General features: G+C 38.1%; 1 protein-coding gene across 1 annotated transcript in view; it reads right to left on the bottom strand.

The window, feature by feature from the left end:
• LOC126416333 (uncharacterized) overlaps positions 1–16,377 on the bottom strand; it is a 391,314-nt gene that overhangs the window by 109,727 nt on the left and 265,210 nt on the right. Inside the window, exon 8 of the mRNA XM_050084000.1 lies at positions 2,238–2,306. Coding sequence (XP_049939957.1) covers positions 2,238–2,306 — 69 coding nt within the window. The remainder of the gene's footprint in view (positions 1–2,237; positions 2,307–16,377) is intronic.

The following is a 16,377-nucleotide window of genomic DNA, read 5'->3' as shown; positions in this document are numbered from 1 at the left end:
CTACCGACAGCGACGTCACGGCCCCACCAGCTGGCTCACTGACCTCAACCCAGTCAAAACAAACAGCTGCACAACATGCGATCCCGCCATGGCTACCGCACCCGCATCTTGACAACGACTCGCCGGCACTATGCACGCTTACCGCTCGGCCGTTCACTACTCGATCGTGCCCGCAACTTGTTCACCCACCCTAGAAGACGATTTCAGCCGTATCAATGCTTCATACAGCAGTGCACATGTTCTCACTCCGCCGCTACTGAATACTGAGTTTCACATTCGCGATCGCACACACGATCTCTTCTACTCGAACTGTTACGTCAATACTGTGCCGCCGACCTCGTCTTGTACCCCAGGATACCCTTTGATAGTGACAGATTCTGATTTCAATCTCATCTTACTCAGTGATACACAGAAGACTGCTTCACAACATACATTTTCGCCTGAACAGCTGCGACAGCTATGTGAGCAAATTGCGACATACAACTTGTTGGTACAAGATCAGTTACACATGCTGCAGCTGACACCGAGCGAGCACGACATGCAACGAGATGCTCCTGTCATTGTTCCGCCTCCGACTGCTGACGATCCTTTGCTGTTACTATCAGCTACAACTAATACTCTGACGATCACACTACATGGATCAATGTCCCAGATGTCACAACTGTCATCATCACACTGCCTCAAGTGGAAATTCTATGTTACTGATGTGATACAAGCAACTTATTTATGCCACTGCCACCTTTCCTTGGTAGTTCCAGACACTTTGTTTCTGTACCATGGCATAACCAGCTACATTCCAGTGCTGCTTGCTTTACTGCCCTCTTCACTACCTCGGCAATGTACAACCAACACATCTGGCGTTTCTGCTTCGACGAGTGAGCATCTTTCCGCCCCGACACACGACCGTGCAGCAGTTTTGGGTGAGCAGCTTGCAGCCTTACGGCTCAACTGCAGCGCCAACAGTGACAGCACACACGCAACTCCAGTTCCATCGAACTGTGTTGCCTCTCCGCCATGGACCAGTACTTCTTCACGTTCACATTACGTCTCATCGCCTTCCTGCTCCGCCTATGGTTATGCCAACCACGTCTGCCTTCCACCACCTCTCACTGTCACCATGCCTCATGCACAGGGCTCACACCCACGCCCCCCAACCTTTGATCACGGCTGTTTCGCACACCAAATCACCGACACTGTCACCTCTGCTTGGAACATCCTGCCATCTACCGCTGTAACACAATCACCATCCACAAACTCTGAGGTGACACTTCCGTCTACACCGAAGTCATCCACCGCCAAGGTCAGTCATGTGCAGCTTGCTGGTTTTCTTCTGTGACATCAAGTGCCTCTATAACTCCGTCATTACCGCGAGTGTTGCTCATCAGGCATCTCTTACGCAACCTGTTAAGCCACAGCATGCTTGCTCCTTTATGTCATACGGCCAATAACAAACTGTTACTGGACACATTGCACTTACCACGGCGCTTGCCAGTAAATACTTTGGTAATACATCGCATCGCATCTTTGACGCACTCCGTGTCTTTGATTGGATCAAAACCCCACAGCGGCTCACGGCCTCGGCACGACGATGTTCTCCCACCGACACGCCACCACCTTCTGCTTCCACTGTGCCATCAGCAGCATGGCACGGTCAACCTGTGGATGCCTACTTCGCCTCCTTCCCTCTGCTGGTCGTGCCTGTCAAGACATCGAGAAATGGTCCGATCGTGCCTCGCACTAGCGCCTGCCATGACACGATCGGTCACGCGCACCTGCGCCATCAGCCGGCCGGGTGCACACATGCCTCTCATCATCCTTACCGTGCTATGCACTACCAGCAGGGGCTCTGTTATTGACTGCAAGAGCCGACCGCCTCATCTTTGACAACGAACTTCTTTGAAAACTGTTGATCTCAGTGTGCTCCGAACACTGTATTCGAGCAGATGTGTTTGTAACGACATGATCAAAATAAAGTTAATTCATTATAGACGAGCTAATACTTAATGTTGGGTTCAAGATTACCGTACGTAACATCTCGATCCCCACAATGTAATAGGTGCTAAATAAATACAGATACAGTCACAAAAGTTACATGTGTGTTTTCATTTAATTTCCTCTGTGTTTCTGCATTTCTATTTTTTTCAGTCCACCTCCCCTCAGATGTGAGTGAATATTGACAAAATCTAAAGACTTTCATTAAAGTGCAAAAGAAAGAGAAAAATAAAATAATAACTTACAATTGCACAGTCAACAGTTCTGTTTTGAGTTTCATTCTTCTCTGTGATGACATCATCATTCTGATCTTCCTGGAACAATAAGTGATTAGTTAACCTACAAGTGTACTAAATGGGTTATAAAAGATTATGTATATCTGATTTCATGCACTAAAACTTGGGAGAAATGGCCCTCTGGAAATTGTGATCTTGAACACTCGAACATGGAGCTTGAGTGATACGTAGTAATTCCATGAATTAAAATGTGAAATAAAGTCATGCTTAAATAGCTGCTGTTTATCTCCTGAAGCAAGCTTAATATTTAAACAGTGCCAGCTGCAGATATTTTGGCAGCTTAGCAAGGCAATATATTTGGCACACATCGCCCTATTTCATTCAGGATCATTTAGAGATTTCAAAAATTGCAAAATGTATTAATGCAGACTCTCAGAGGGATGGTATTAAAAAAATGTTCTCAGGTTTTCAGCTACATCAAGTTAAAAATGTCAAATACTCCTTTCCCATTGACTGTGGCTGGGCTTCTTGTATGCCCTGAAGGTTATGATGCCATTGGTGCTACTCTACTGCTATATATGGACATATGTTGCCTATATGTTTGCTGTACCAATTTCAACCTCATGACTGCTGAATCCCCACACAGCACTAAGCTGTAGGCCAACATCTGTATTTAGGGTGATGTACACAGTTTTTATTTCAAAGGTTTTTTGGTTAATTTGCTCACCATTGTAGCCATTTTTTGAAGTAATTTTGTAATTGAAGAAATATTTACTGTAGAATATAACTTAAGAATAAACAAAGCAAAACAAAGGTGTTGATGTGGTGAAGGAAGAAAAGCAAATACTTGCTTAACATCAAAATTGGGAATGACATAATAATAGATGAAGTGAAATACTTCCCTTACCTTGGAAATAACATTAGATGAGATGAACAAATAAAATCAGTTATCAAAAGTAGATGGACATAGGTGAAAAGCGACTTCTTCAATAGAGGACCTCTACTGATGTCAGATATTTATGCGCAAATGAAGAACAACTTGCAAAGACAAATTGCAGTAATTGTGCACCTGGAGCACAGAACTGTATGTAAGTGAAACTTGTAATTCTGGAAATCAGAAGAAAGATAAGCTAAAAGCATTTGAAATGTGATACTCTTAAATAATATTAAAAATTAAGTGGACAGACAAAATAAGAAATGAAGCACTAAAAAAAAAAAGAGAGGAGTAAAGAAGTCTATGGAAGACCTTTACCGGAAGATAAGACAGACTAGTGGAAAATATAGTACAGCTCCCAGGCATATTAAACTTGATGTTGAAGTAGAGAGGAAAAGTAGTCGTGGAAGGTGAAGACTAAAATATGCTGAACAGATCATAGAGGATGTATGAATTTTATTTTTTTAAATTTTTTTGTATTTTATGCATGGGGCCACCAACTGATGGCCTTTGCAAACACCACAGTAATATTTTACTAGTTTTGTACAAACAGAGAGTAGGTACTTTTTATATATTTATATAGGATTACATGAACTTAATATAAATATTAGTGTGTTTAATAAGGTCAGAAAACTTACTGTTGTGTAATGATTATTACAAATATTAAGATTTTCACAGAACAAAATATACAAAGATTTCAATTTAGTTTGATATTAATATTCATTCTAAGAGTATAAGCAATTAATCTGGAATGATTTCAGTTTCACTTAGAGCAAGTTCCCTTGGTGAAACCTATAACAGCTTGGCAGTTTGTTATATCCTGTCTGGTCGTTAATGCATGGGCTATGGTCTGTCGTTTTTAGTTTAGTTCTTTGTTGATAGTAGCAGTCTTGCTTTCTTGTATTTTAGACATGTATATCAGCACACTTGGCTGCTTGGTTTTGGTGTGTCGCAAAGAATGTAATTAATTTGTAAAGATAAAATGAGCAAACTGTAGCTTATTTATGATGTACAAAGATTTCCCTGCAGGAGTCTCTGTACCTGAAGCTATGGATGATCCTGACAGCTCTTTCCTGCACGCTTGATATTCTGCTTGTATGTATGTCAGCAGCACAGCCTCACACAAAAATTGTCTCACAGTAAATTGTTTTTAATGTCTGATCAGAAGCTACTTTTGGTAACTGGCTAATTAGCTGCAGTGAACTACTGATTTTATTGCATATAAAATTGATATGATTTACTTATTGTATATTTTCATTTAGATTAATACCTAGAAACCTACATTCATCTGTGTCTGTTGCTTCAGTTATGCTTGTACTATTGACAGTGGTTTGATGTGAATTTACAAGTTTAAAAAATCATAATTGGGATTTATTGATATTAACTTTCAAACCTTGATCCTGAAAAGATGTAATTATTTGACCCAGTCCCTCACTTGCAACAAACTTTAACTCATGATTCTGTTTGGTGTGGCAACAAATATCAGTGCAATATCACCTACATAGCCTATCAATTGGTTGTCAAAGGTGGCTCTAGACCATTTCTATAAACTAGGAAAAGGAAAGGGTCCAGAACTCAACCCTGGGGTAGACCTTGTGACTGTTTCATATGATGTGATTATTAATTCTGTAAGTCAGATTTGTTCACTGCTTGCTGTTAATTAGATATGTAGTTATAAGTTGCAGGGAGGTGGCATTTATTTTGTATGCCTCAAGTTTACTCCAGATTTACAGAATCGAAGGCTTCAGTGAGGTCTAAAAATAAGCCTGCTGTTTGCATTCCTTAATCAAGGACACCATACACTTGATGAAGAAACTCTGTATGTGTTGTGATCTTCTTTGAAGCTATGCTGTTTTTCTGATAATATCTTTTTTTTTTTGGGAAATAATCACAAAGTTGTTTCAGCAATAAAATTTCAGATATGTTACTGTAGTTAGGCGTTAATAACTTGGGCCTAAAATTTGAAATCTCTTCTGTGGACCCTCTTTTATGCACTGGTTCACATGTGTTGCACTTCAGTGCATTTGGAAAGATGTGTTCTCTAACGTTATAGTCAATCAAATCAGTACTTATTTTAAATAATTCTTTGTTTCTTAATCAAAACACTACACAAACTATCCCATCCTGATAAGCACTTATTCTTTAGGTTATTTATTATCCTGCATATTTTCTATTCCCTCACTCCTTTAAATTCAAAAGGTGGCTCTTCCATGGGGCATAGCCTTAATGGCTGAACACTTTAATTGTGAGACTCTTTTTGTTGTGCCTATCTGAGACTCAGCATATCCACTATATGGTGAGTAGCAACTTTCCTTCTCATTATAAAGTTTTGGGAAAAATTTTTTAATAGAAGTTTTTTAAATAAATTTTGGTCAGAAGCTGAACAGCGGAGAATTAAAAGTGAATTTCTGAATGGTCCTAATTATAGGAATAGGGACGGTACTTTGAAAGTGTTTTGTAAGAATCTACTTTAAAAATTAACACACTGTGACAAAGTATTTGATGAAATGACATTGATTGATGCACTTAAAAGGAGGTTACCTGAAAGGTTGCAGTGGGATTTGGTGCATGGACCTGATGATTGTCTTGAACAATTTTTACAATTTGTTGACAGGGTCGGTAGGGCAGTAGAAAGAAGTAAGCACCATAATAATTTAAATGATAGAAATCACAATGGGAATAATTAAAGAAACACAGATAATGGTAACTTCTATCAAGATCAAAGTGTCAATGGAGAGAGAAATTTTGAACATCAGTAGGATAGGTATATTGGAGATAACCATGGGCGTTTTAGTAGAAGAAACTATCATAGAAATAACTACTTGGAAAATGGCAGTTCGCATCAATGAAGGTCCACATTTTTGGGGTGAGGAAACACAACAAGCATAGAAACCACAAGTTACACTCACAGTGTTCATGATATGGCCCTTATATCTGAAACTGAACAGACGGAGTATCATATTTCTCATTTATGTTTTGATCAAAAGTTTTGGGATACTATGTTTAATTATGGTGATGTAGGTGCTGATCACAAACCAGAATGTGAGAGAAGTGAAAATTTTGATATAGTATGTACTAATGATTTCCTCTCGTGGTCATAAAACAGTGTTATTGGTGTATGTAAATCAGGTGATGACTGTATTGGATCTGAACTAGGTGATACCTTTGATGTAGATGCGAATGAGAGCTGTGAAATAACTGAGGTTGGTAAGTCTGAGACTGGTGGCTTATTGAAAATAAAAGTAGGTGAGGTAAGTGACTTTGATGGAGGTGAGACTTTTGTTGTTAGTGATATCATTGATGAAGTAGTTTTGGAAGAATATAATGATAATGATGATGATGAGTATCAGGTATTTGTGAAGTTTAAGGATAATGAAGTTTCAGAGTTATTTGTGAATGATGTTGACAATACAGTTAAGATAAGTGATGTATGTGATATTGTAAGTGAGAGTGAGGAATACAAGTCCACTCAAAACAGTTTTTTATTAAAGTCTTGTGGAGTAATGATCGAAACAGTAAAGATGAGTTGCCTGTGACCCTAGAGAATAAAGGTGAAAACTTTTTGAATTTTGTTTGGGACCAGATTGATGGTAACATAGGTAAATGTGCATTCTGGAATAAGTTAGTTGTGGTTAGTCAAAATTTTGTATTCAAATTGGTGGAATGAAGTGAAAGAAGATCTGAACAGGATTTTTACAGCAATGTGTTTTGTGTTCCTTCTGTAGCAAGTGATGTTAGATGTGCCATGGAATCTGCTCATTGTGTTCAATCTTTACCTGACAGCATGGGTAACCAAAGCAACGCTATGATACCAGTAAAGTTGATAAAACCCTGTAAAAACAGTGTGGATGTAGCATTTGATGAAATTGAAAGTGATCTTTTGCATGAAGTGTCTGACAACAGAGAAGATGATTTAGATTTTGGGTGTCCTTACATTAAGATTAAGATTGATCAGTGGGAAGGGAGCTGTTTGATTGATATGGGTAGCCTAATTTGTGATATATCCAAACAATTTAGAGACAAGATTAGGTATAGTAAGAATTTTGTGGAAATGGCCATCATACGTATAAAGATAAGAGGAGCTACTCGTAAGGAAAGGAAGTTTATAAAATGCCCAGTACTGTTAACTTGTATTACAGAGGACAAGACCTTTGAACATGGATGCATAATGATCCCTAGTCTGGAAGAAAATATACACTATGTTCATAGATTTATAGGACTATATAAATGTGTTTTGTTTGTCAGGAATGTAGTATGTAAGATCTTGTGATTTCTAAAGTTTTGTCTTATCTATTGACTGAGTTTAAATCTGTGCTATACTATGTTGCAAATTCATACAACTGTATAATTATGTTTTGTAGTAGATTTGAGCTTTTGAAGTGGATACATATACAGCATGATACTAAATGAGTAGATCCTTGTATAATTTAGATATGGGACAATGCCATTAAGTATCTAGTATTGAGTCCTCATATCCTGTAATGTAATAATCGGGAATAGTATCTTAGTATATCTGTGTGTGTGTCATGTTATTATTTCATTTTTTATTGCATTTAGGTCTTTTTATTAAAGCTCCATATGTGAACACTTTTTAATCCTATCTGACATAAATACTTTGGAAAATAATTAGGGAGAGCATATGTCGTGTGATATAAGGAAGGTATTAACCAGTATATTTAGTACACAAAACAATGTTTCGGGATTTGATGTGAATGCTAGGCAGGAAGTAGCCTAAACATTGGACTGTGTGATGAGAAATCTACTGAGGGAACAGAGATGTGAGTAGATCCACTCCCACACTGCTTTATGGCTGCGCCCTGCTGGACCAGTCAACTTACAAGAGATCGTAGGTGCTGGGTAATGTACTCAAGCTCCTGTCAACTACATCAGTGTTGTGACTGAGATTTGTTAATTGTTAGGCAAGACCAGCATGGACAATGTTAAGCCACATAAATGTATGTTTTTTTCAAGTAGGGGTATTAACTTCCCAATACATTTTGTAACTTTAAATCAGTATGTATTTTTTCAGTTGTAAATGAAACTTGTAGACCTGTATGTACAGAGTTTAGTTTGTATAAACAATTAGAAAATAGTGTGGAAGACATCTACTAGTACAGACAGTATAACAAGATGTACACATGTCTGATTTCATACACTGATTTTGGTCCTCAAGCTACTCAATTATGCCATCATTCAAATCTATTTATGACTCTGTTTACCTGCATTTATCCTGAGTACTGCAATATTTTATCTCGTTGGGCAAACTAATGCGTAACTCTGTTTTGGGTACACCTGGTCACCACGACTGTGTGTGTGTACTCAGGGAGAGTGTGCAACTATTGATTGATGCTAGATGATCCCTATAATTACTCATTACATATGATTGAACTCAGTGGTATGATTATAAACTTTTTCATTTTGTTGTGTCAAAACATTTGTGCTGGCATGTACCTGGTGTGGTTTGGATTCATGGGTTGGTCCCCACATCGTAAGCTTAGGCCCTAATATTTTTTTCATTATTTTGTCACTTCATGAGTCAACATATTCTTGTGTACTCTGGTTTATGTGGCTGATTGATTTTGTGTTATATTCCTTCTCATAATTGAGTATATTCTCCTGGTCTGTACCTGTCGTGAGTTTTTCAAGTCTGCTAATTCATCGTATACTTAGGCTCCGAATTTTTTTCTCTTCTCTTTTGAAGATTTTGAAGGTGTGACTTTATGGATGTAAACTTGCAATTTGTAATTCTAGTGATTTACCTTGTCTCTCAATTTATTTCTATAGTCTAGTGTTGTAATGTTGTAGTTTTGACTTTGTATCAGTTGTCTTGTGACAGAATCTACATCTAAATCTACATCCGTACTCCGCAAGCCACCTGACGGTGTGTGGCGGAGGGTACCTTGAGTACCTCTATTGGTTCTCCCTTCTATTCCAGTCTTGTACGTTCCACAGTTCTGAAAATCTGAATACCATGTCCTGATATACATATAATTTATGACTATGTATGGTAGATATCCTTCTTATGTTTTCTGTAATGTTATGCATCAGATACCTTTATACATCTGCATTCCATCTTTTTGCATCATTTTGTCACCATTTGGCAAACTTTATAGTAAGTCACAGTTTATTGCAAACACATTGTTTCCAAATTTTATGAGGTGGATATTGTAAAGAGACACCCTTCTCTACCATTACCTTTCTTCAACAGAAGTAATCGATACCAAAAGCAATTTTTTAAATTTTGAATAGGTTAACAATATCTCAGCTGTTTTTTAAAAAAGAATTTCATGTGATTTCATACATGATGTGTTATAATTCAAGCTAAAATCTGTAAAAAGAAGTTACTTTATTTTCTTTATTATGATCAATATGTGCTAGCTCTGAATGTACAATTGAAATTTGTTTCTTCTAGAAATATTTGAAATTACAGAATATTTGGCATACTTAAAATTTCTATTGTTATTTACGCAATTTGGCACTATTTATTATGTTATTTTCCATATTCATTTATAAAATGATAACATAAGTTAATAGAAATTCATTTGTCAAGAAAATTTGTGAACCCTTTGGACTATTGTTAGTACTGCTGAGTGAAGCAGTAGTGGGCATGCCTCTGATGTGATCAGATGTGTTTTTATTTTTGAGAAGAACAATGTAATTTTCGGCTTTGTTGATGTAGAAATTATAAAGACAGTGTGATATAGAAAAATGTGAGAGAATACAATTTTGAGTAAAACAAAAAAAGAGTTCAAATTTATTACACCAATTGGAACCATGAGAATCTATAATGTCAAAAATCTCAGCTTTAAGAATCAGCCCCTAGATGTGAAGAACCGGAGCCAAGAACAAGAAAAGAAGATATGGAAAAAGTTTATTGTAAATCTTACTCCTCTCGAAGCTTATTTAAAATGTTAACCGTAAAGACAATGACAGTCAATCAAGAAGTGATGTGAGGGAGGGGTAGATTACATGCTTCACAGTTAACTATATTTTAAAGTTATTGTTCATATAGTATATTCAGATGACATTGCATTTGGGAATATTGATCTCATAATAACAGCACCACCAGGAAAACAATCTGAGGTTGTTATTATACAGTGTGAACCATAACTCTGACAAACTTTCAGAGATGGTAGCATGGACCAAGACAAAAAAATTGCCTAGTAAATATTGGCTCTAAAATGTGTATCTTAAGAGCTATGAGCACGTGTTCAGTGGCACAGCTGTGTTACTCAGTGGCAAGTATGAGCATGTGCTCGTAGCTCTTAAGATAAGCACTTTAAAGCTCATTTTTCCTTGTTTTGGCGCATGCTACCACCTCTCAAGGTATGGAAAGTAAAGAGCTTCAGTAGCATAGATGAACAAGTACTCATAATTACAAACATATGAATTTTGGAGCCATGTTTACCATTTTTTTCACCTTTCTTTGGTTCATCTCTTATACAAAATGAACACAAATTGTAAGAATAAAGTTTCACATTCTATTCATTTGGAACAGTTCTGTGTCAAAATAAGTCTCAGCTTAGGACTGTCTCAGATGACCAAGATTTGTGCCAGGCAGGGTCGCTTCATATAGGTATTATTGTAAGTGTATATAAGGCTCTATAAGTAAGTGTGAAAGTAAGAAAATGACCAGCACATGTGAGTGAGAAGTCATCTGTCAGTTACCTTTGAAGAATTAGTGCCTAAGGTGTGAGTCTTATCATTCCAACAGGGCAAACTCTGTTTCTCGCTAATGTTGCAGAAAGAAGTTGCTTTTACTTATAAATGTATTAAGGGTCACTATCAGAACAATGGGTTAGGAAGGAAAAGTAATTTACTTAGAGATTTTGTATCTCTGTCTGCAATTCAAAGATGAGTGCAAAGTTATGGTAAAAGGCACTAAATGAGTTGCTCACAAATATATACAGGTGAACTGGGATTGCACAAAAATTAAAAATAAATAAAATAAAAAGAGTTATGCATACCTTCTATTAATTATCTTACTATCAGGATTGTGACAATGTATGTATTCGTGAGAAATAATATAAAATAAAATGTCAGTCAAAGGAATATTGTATTTTATCAGGTGGCAACAGACATATACACACACCAAAAAAAGTTCTGCATCAACCCAGTTCCCAGAACTCCTGAGGATAGACGTTGACTGTGGATATTGTATCACAGACACAGTCCCTTTGACTGTTCAGAGATGCCACTAAACCTGCCCAAAGATGTAAACAACCATGCATGAACAGCTTCTATCAGACGGAGGGGTCCGACAGCTCATCAGTTCCAGTCATTCCAGCAGGAAGGAGGTACATGGTTCATGTTGTCTGTAGTTCAACCATGCCTAGACAGTCAAACCTAGGGTGACCAGACATCCGGATTAATCCAGACATGTCCTCCTTTTTAGCTCTTTGTCCGGGGTCCGGGCGGATTTTTACAGTGTCCAGCATTTTCGCAAAGTTGAGCGTAATACAGTTAAATTTACAATTCGTCCCGTTCTATTGCTCTTTTCTTAAAGTATCAATAATTGTTTAGGAATGTGTGTGTGTTATGTCTATAAATAATAAACTCATTTATTAAAATTGAATGTATGTTTGACGGGGAATACTGCAGATGAGGATACCACCCGTCAGCTTTGGACAAGTCATATGAAAGTAGCCAATCAGGAGTGGCATTTAGACAGCCGTCTTTGTTAAATCTTAAAACTACGTGTAAGTATAAAAACAATTGATGCCACACTGTCACCACAATCAATGTTTTTAATTTAAAATTAAAAAATATTGATCTGGGAATTACCACCTGACCATCAGTAACAATTAACTACTAGTTTGGTAATTCCCGTTAGTCATGTGACTTGTCCAAAGCTGACAGGTGGTATCCTCATCTGCAGTTGATCTGTTTGATGTGTCCTCTTTTTTATTTCTTTGTCCTCCTTTTTGAAGCTGTTTGTCCTCCTTTTTAAAAAACTGCATCTGGTAGCCCTAGTCAAACCGCAGTTTCATTGTGTCCGCATTGTTACTTTGTGCCAGGAAGGGCTCTCAACAAATGAAGTGTCCAGGCATCTCGGAGTGAACCAAAGCGATGTTATTCGGACATGGAGGAGATACAGAGAGACTGGAACCGTCGACAGCATGCCTCGCTCAGGCCGCCCAAGGGCTACTACTGCAGTGGATGGCCACTACCTATGGATTGCGGCTTGGAGGAACCCTGACAGTAACACCACCATGTTGAACAATGCTTTCCATGCAGCCACAGGATGTTGTGTTATGACTCTAACTATGCACAATAGGCTGCATGATGTGCAACTCCACTCCCGATGTCCATGGCAAGGTCCATCTTTGCAAACCATGAAGCCATGCAGCACAGTACAGATGGGCCCAACAACATGCCAAATGGACTGCTCAGGATTGGCATCACCTCCTCGTCACTGATGAGTGTTGCACATGCCTTCAACCAGACAATCGTCAGAGACGTGTTTGGAGGCAACCCGGTCAGGCTGAATGCCTTAGACACACTCCAACGACTGCAGCAAGGTGGAGGTTCCCTGCTGTTTTAGGGTGGCATTATGTGGGGCTGGCGTATGCCTCTGGTGGTCGTTCTAATGGCTGTACGATACGTGGATGCCGTCCTCCAATCAATAGTGCAACCATATCAGCAACATATTAGCAAGGCATTCGTCTTCATGGATGATAATTCGTGCCCCCATCGTGCATATCTTGTGAATGACTTCCTTCAGGATAATGACATCACTTGACTAGAGTGGCCAGCATGTTCTCCAGACATGAACCCTATCGAACATGCCTGGGATAGATTAAAAATGGCTGTTTAAAGATGATGTGACCCATCAATCACTCTGAGGGATCCATGGTGAATCACCGTTGAGGAGCAGGGCAATCTGGACAAACAGTGCCTTGATGAACTTGTGGATGATGAATACAGGCATGCATTAGTGCAAGAGAATGTGCTACTGGGTATTAGAGGTACTGGTGTGTACAGCAATCTGGACCATGGTGGTATAACATGCAATGTGTGGTTTTGATGAGCAATAAAAAGGGTGGAAATGATGTTTATGTTTTCTGTACAGGTTCCAGAACTCTCAGAACTGAGGTGATACAAAACTTTTTTTGATGTATGTACATGAACAAAATATATACAACCCCTAGATACTAGAATTTATTGTTTCTTCAAATAACAACAACATAGAAGGTGTTAGAGGACATTATAGAGGAAAACCATCCAGATTTTTGGTCAGGGGAGATAAATACTGAGAAGATCTACAGAATATGGTGTTTTAATGAGATAATGAGTAGGCAACTGTTGAAGGGACAAATAAAATAAGATCTGCTTTCACTGATAATTATGGTAAATACTTCTAGGCTACTTTATATATATGTATTATGAGAAAAACAGCTACATTAAAAAAGCCACTGCTTCTCCTCTTATACTACACAGCTGTTTTACTCTCATGCTTCAAAAAAAGTATTTGCTTTACGCAGACCTTTATCAGCTGTCTTTATAGTGGCAAAGTTAAGATCTGTTTAATATGAATATTAGAGTTAAGCAGTATTTACACCCCAAATCCAAATATTCACCTAAGCTGTTGAATTAGTGGCTGACGCAGTATTAATTTATTTTGTTTTTGAGTATAACTTTAAACTTCCTGCCTGGTGTCTTCCAGCGACCTTTTATATCCTGTGGAACCAGAATATAAAACTCTGTTTTGAGTCCTAAATAAGGATGCATAGTAATATGAAAATTATTGTCATTTCTAGTATTGTGGTTGTCAGGGGCAGATTGTTCTTATGGGCCACAAGGGCCCAGCCCCACCAGAAATTTTGCGATACAATTTTATTCTTTGTATTTTTTCCAGTTTTTTATGAAATAGTTTGAAAATGACGTGATTTTGGAGTAGTATGAGTGACAGAGACCAGAGGTAATCAGGCCCAATTTCCACCCCTATGAGCAGCTGCTACATTTCCCTCACCCCTCTTCTTGGTGCATTTTTCCACAGTGACAAACCCATTTTTCTTTCGCCACTAAATGTCCAGGGCCAGCATCAGGTGCCTCATACTCTCCACACCTCCAGCACATAAAACTGCAGGCACAGTGACATGACCAAGCTGCTTCCCTTCTTCCACCTTACCCCTCGCTAAGACACAGCTCCCAACCACCTTGGGTGGGACCATGCATGGATCAGCTCACACACTTCTCCCTTACCCCTCACCCCAGCAAACTCTGCTCTGTCTGTAGTGCTCCCATTCTCCTGCCCTTACCCAGTTCATAAGTCTACACAATGTTGGGGCCAGCCAGCTTTGGTCTGTAGCATGCACCTGTAGTTGCTATCATGTGCCTTACTGCAGTCTTCCCTGCCTCACTCCCCCCCCCCCCCCCCCCTCCTCACCCCCCCCAACCCTATTGCCATTCATAAATGAAAAATGACAGAAACAGAAAATGAGGCCACTTTTCAGCAGTATTTTGTAATCTATATTCTGGAGGTGTGTGGTTGAAATTCTAGTGTTCTTATGGTGATTTCAGAGTGAATAAAGTAGATTTTTTGCTAAATAACACTCTTTAATTTATTAAATATAGATCAGATAGAAATCAAAAGATTTGGAAAATACCAACCAAAAGATTTCATGCTATCTCAACTTGATGCAAAGAACGGCAGAACTTTCTGCAAGGTCCTGCAAAAAGCAGTGGTTAACAGTGAGGGAAGAGAAACAAAAGTTATTTTGTTTCTATTATATCTCAATTGGATGTGAAGAATTATGGACAATTGCCAGCTGTGATGAACTAAAGCATTTAAGTGAATACATTAAAAAAACATGAGGAAAGTGGAATACATTTAGAAAATGCTTGTAAATGCAAAATGTTTGGCACCATTAACATTGCTGCTCAGATTGAATTGGCAAATAAAATTTCAGTTCAGAAACATAATTAGTTATGAAGAACAGACACATATTAAACAGAATAGTAAGTGTTTAATATTTTGTGGAAATCATGAGTAAGCACAAAGGGCTCACAATGAAAAACAGGATTAAGCAAACTGTTGTAATTTCTTAGAAGGCAAAACAACAGATACTATGTGCAAAAGTCAATTTGTTATTATGAACTGTGATATACTGTATTTACTCGAATCTAAGCCGCACTTTTTTTCCAGTTTTTGTAATCCAAAATGTTGGTAGGTGCCGCCACAACTAACTTCTGCCATCGAATATATGTAGCACTACACAGGCATGCTTTGCAGGCACAAAGATAAATACTGGCCCCTAACCCTCTGCGTCAGTAAATAAATTAAAAAAAAAAAGGTGGAAGAAGAGCTTTTTTCTCCACCTCGAGTTTCGGCCACTGCATTTTCATACATTATCCAACGAAGTAAATACAAATTCCGTATTGTGCATCTTCGAATGTAGCAGCATTTCAATGTACTACGAAAATCCGACTGGCAAGACTGGGATGTTTGTCAATATGGCCAACTCTACATTCTGAATTTTTTCCTACCTGTGAGAAGAGACGGTTCCTTATAGGAATTGTGAATTGCATGCTGTATTCTCTTCACCATAAGAATAATACGAATATAAACATTTTGCCATGTTTTCTTTCGTGTTTGCTGCTAACTCATTTAAATCCTGTCTGCCTAATAAACTACAAAACTAGAGTGAGATAACAGCAAATGCGGAAAAATATAGATATCATCCCATGTTTACATTTGTATTATTCTTATGCCTAATAGTGATACAGTCAGAAATGAAGCACGGCAATTGACTAGATTTTTAAATCTAAGATGACTAATTTCAGTGCAGAATGTAATGTACTAAAGAGGCGTCTGCAAAGATTTTCAAACGGAGAAAATTTTTCGCTAAACTCTCGTTCAGAACATCTTCTATCATACGCTGTCTATTATTTGGTTCTTGTTGATCATTATCAAAGAAAGCAGGAGTGTAGGTAACAGCAAATAGCGGTCTCTTGCCATTGTTTCACTAATGGGACAATTCCTCTCTCTCTCTTTTTTTTTTTTAAACTGTAAGCGGCAGTAGTGTCCACAAAAGCAAGGCATGCCGAGAGCGGCGACAGGTCGTAAACACTCATTATCGGAATGCGACAAACAATGCATGACACAGTACAGTAATGCATTTGCAGCTTAGTGTGACGTAAACACCTATAACAAAGAGAATGGCACTTATCAGATCAAAGAAAAATAAACAATCAATTCAAACCAAATGAAGT

This window comes from Schistocerca serialis, chromosome 8, assembly GCF_023864345.2.
Source record: "Schistocerca serialis cubense isolate TAMUIC-IGC-003099 chromosome 8, iqSchSeri2.2, whole genome shotgun sequence".
NCBI lineage: Eukaryota > Metazoa > Arthropoda > Insecta > Orthoptera > Acrididae > Schistocerca > Schistocerca serialis.
This window is presented reverse-complemented; position numbering and strand designations above follow the sequence as displayed.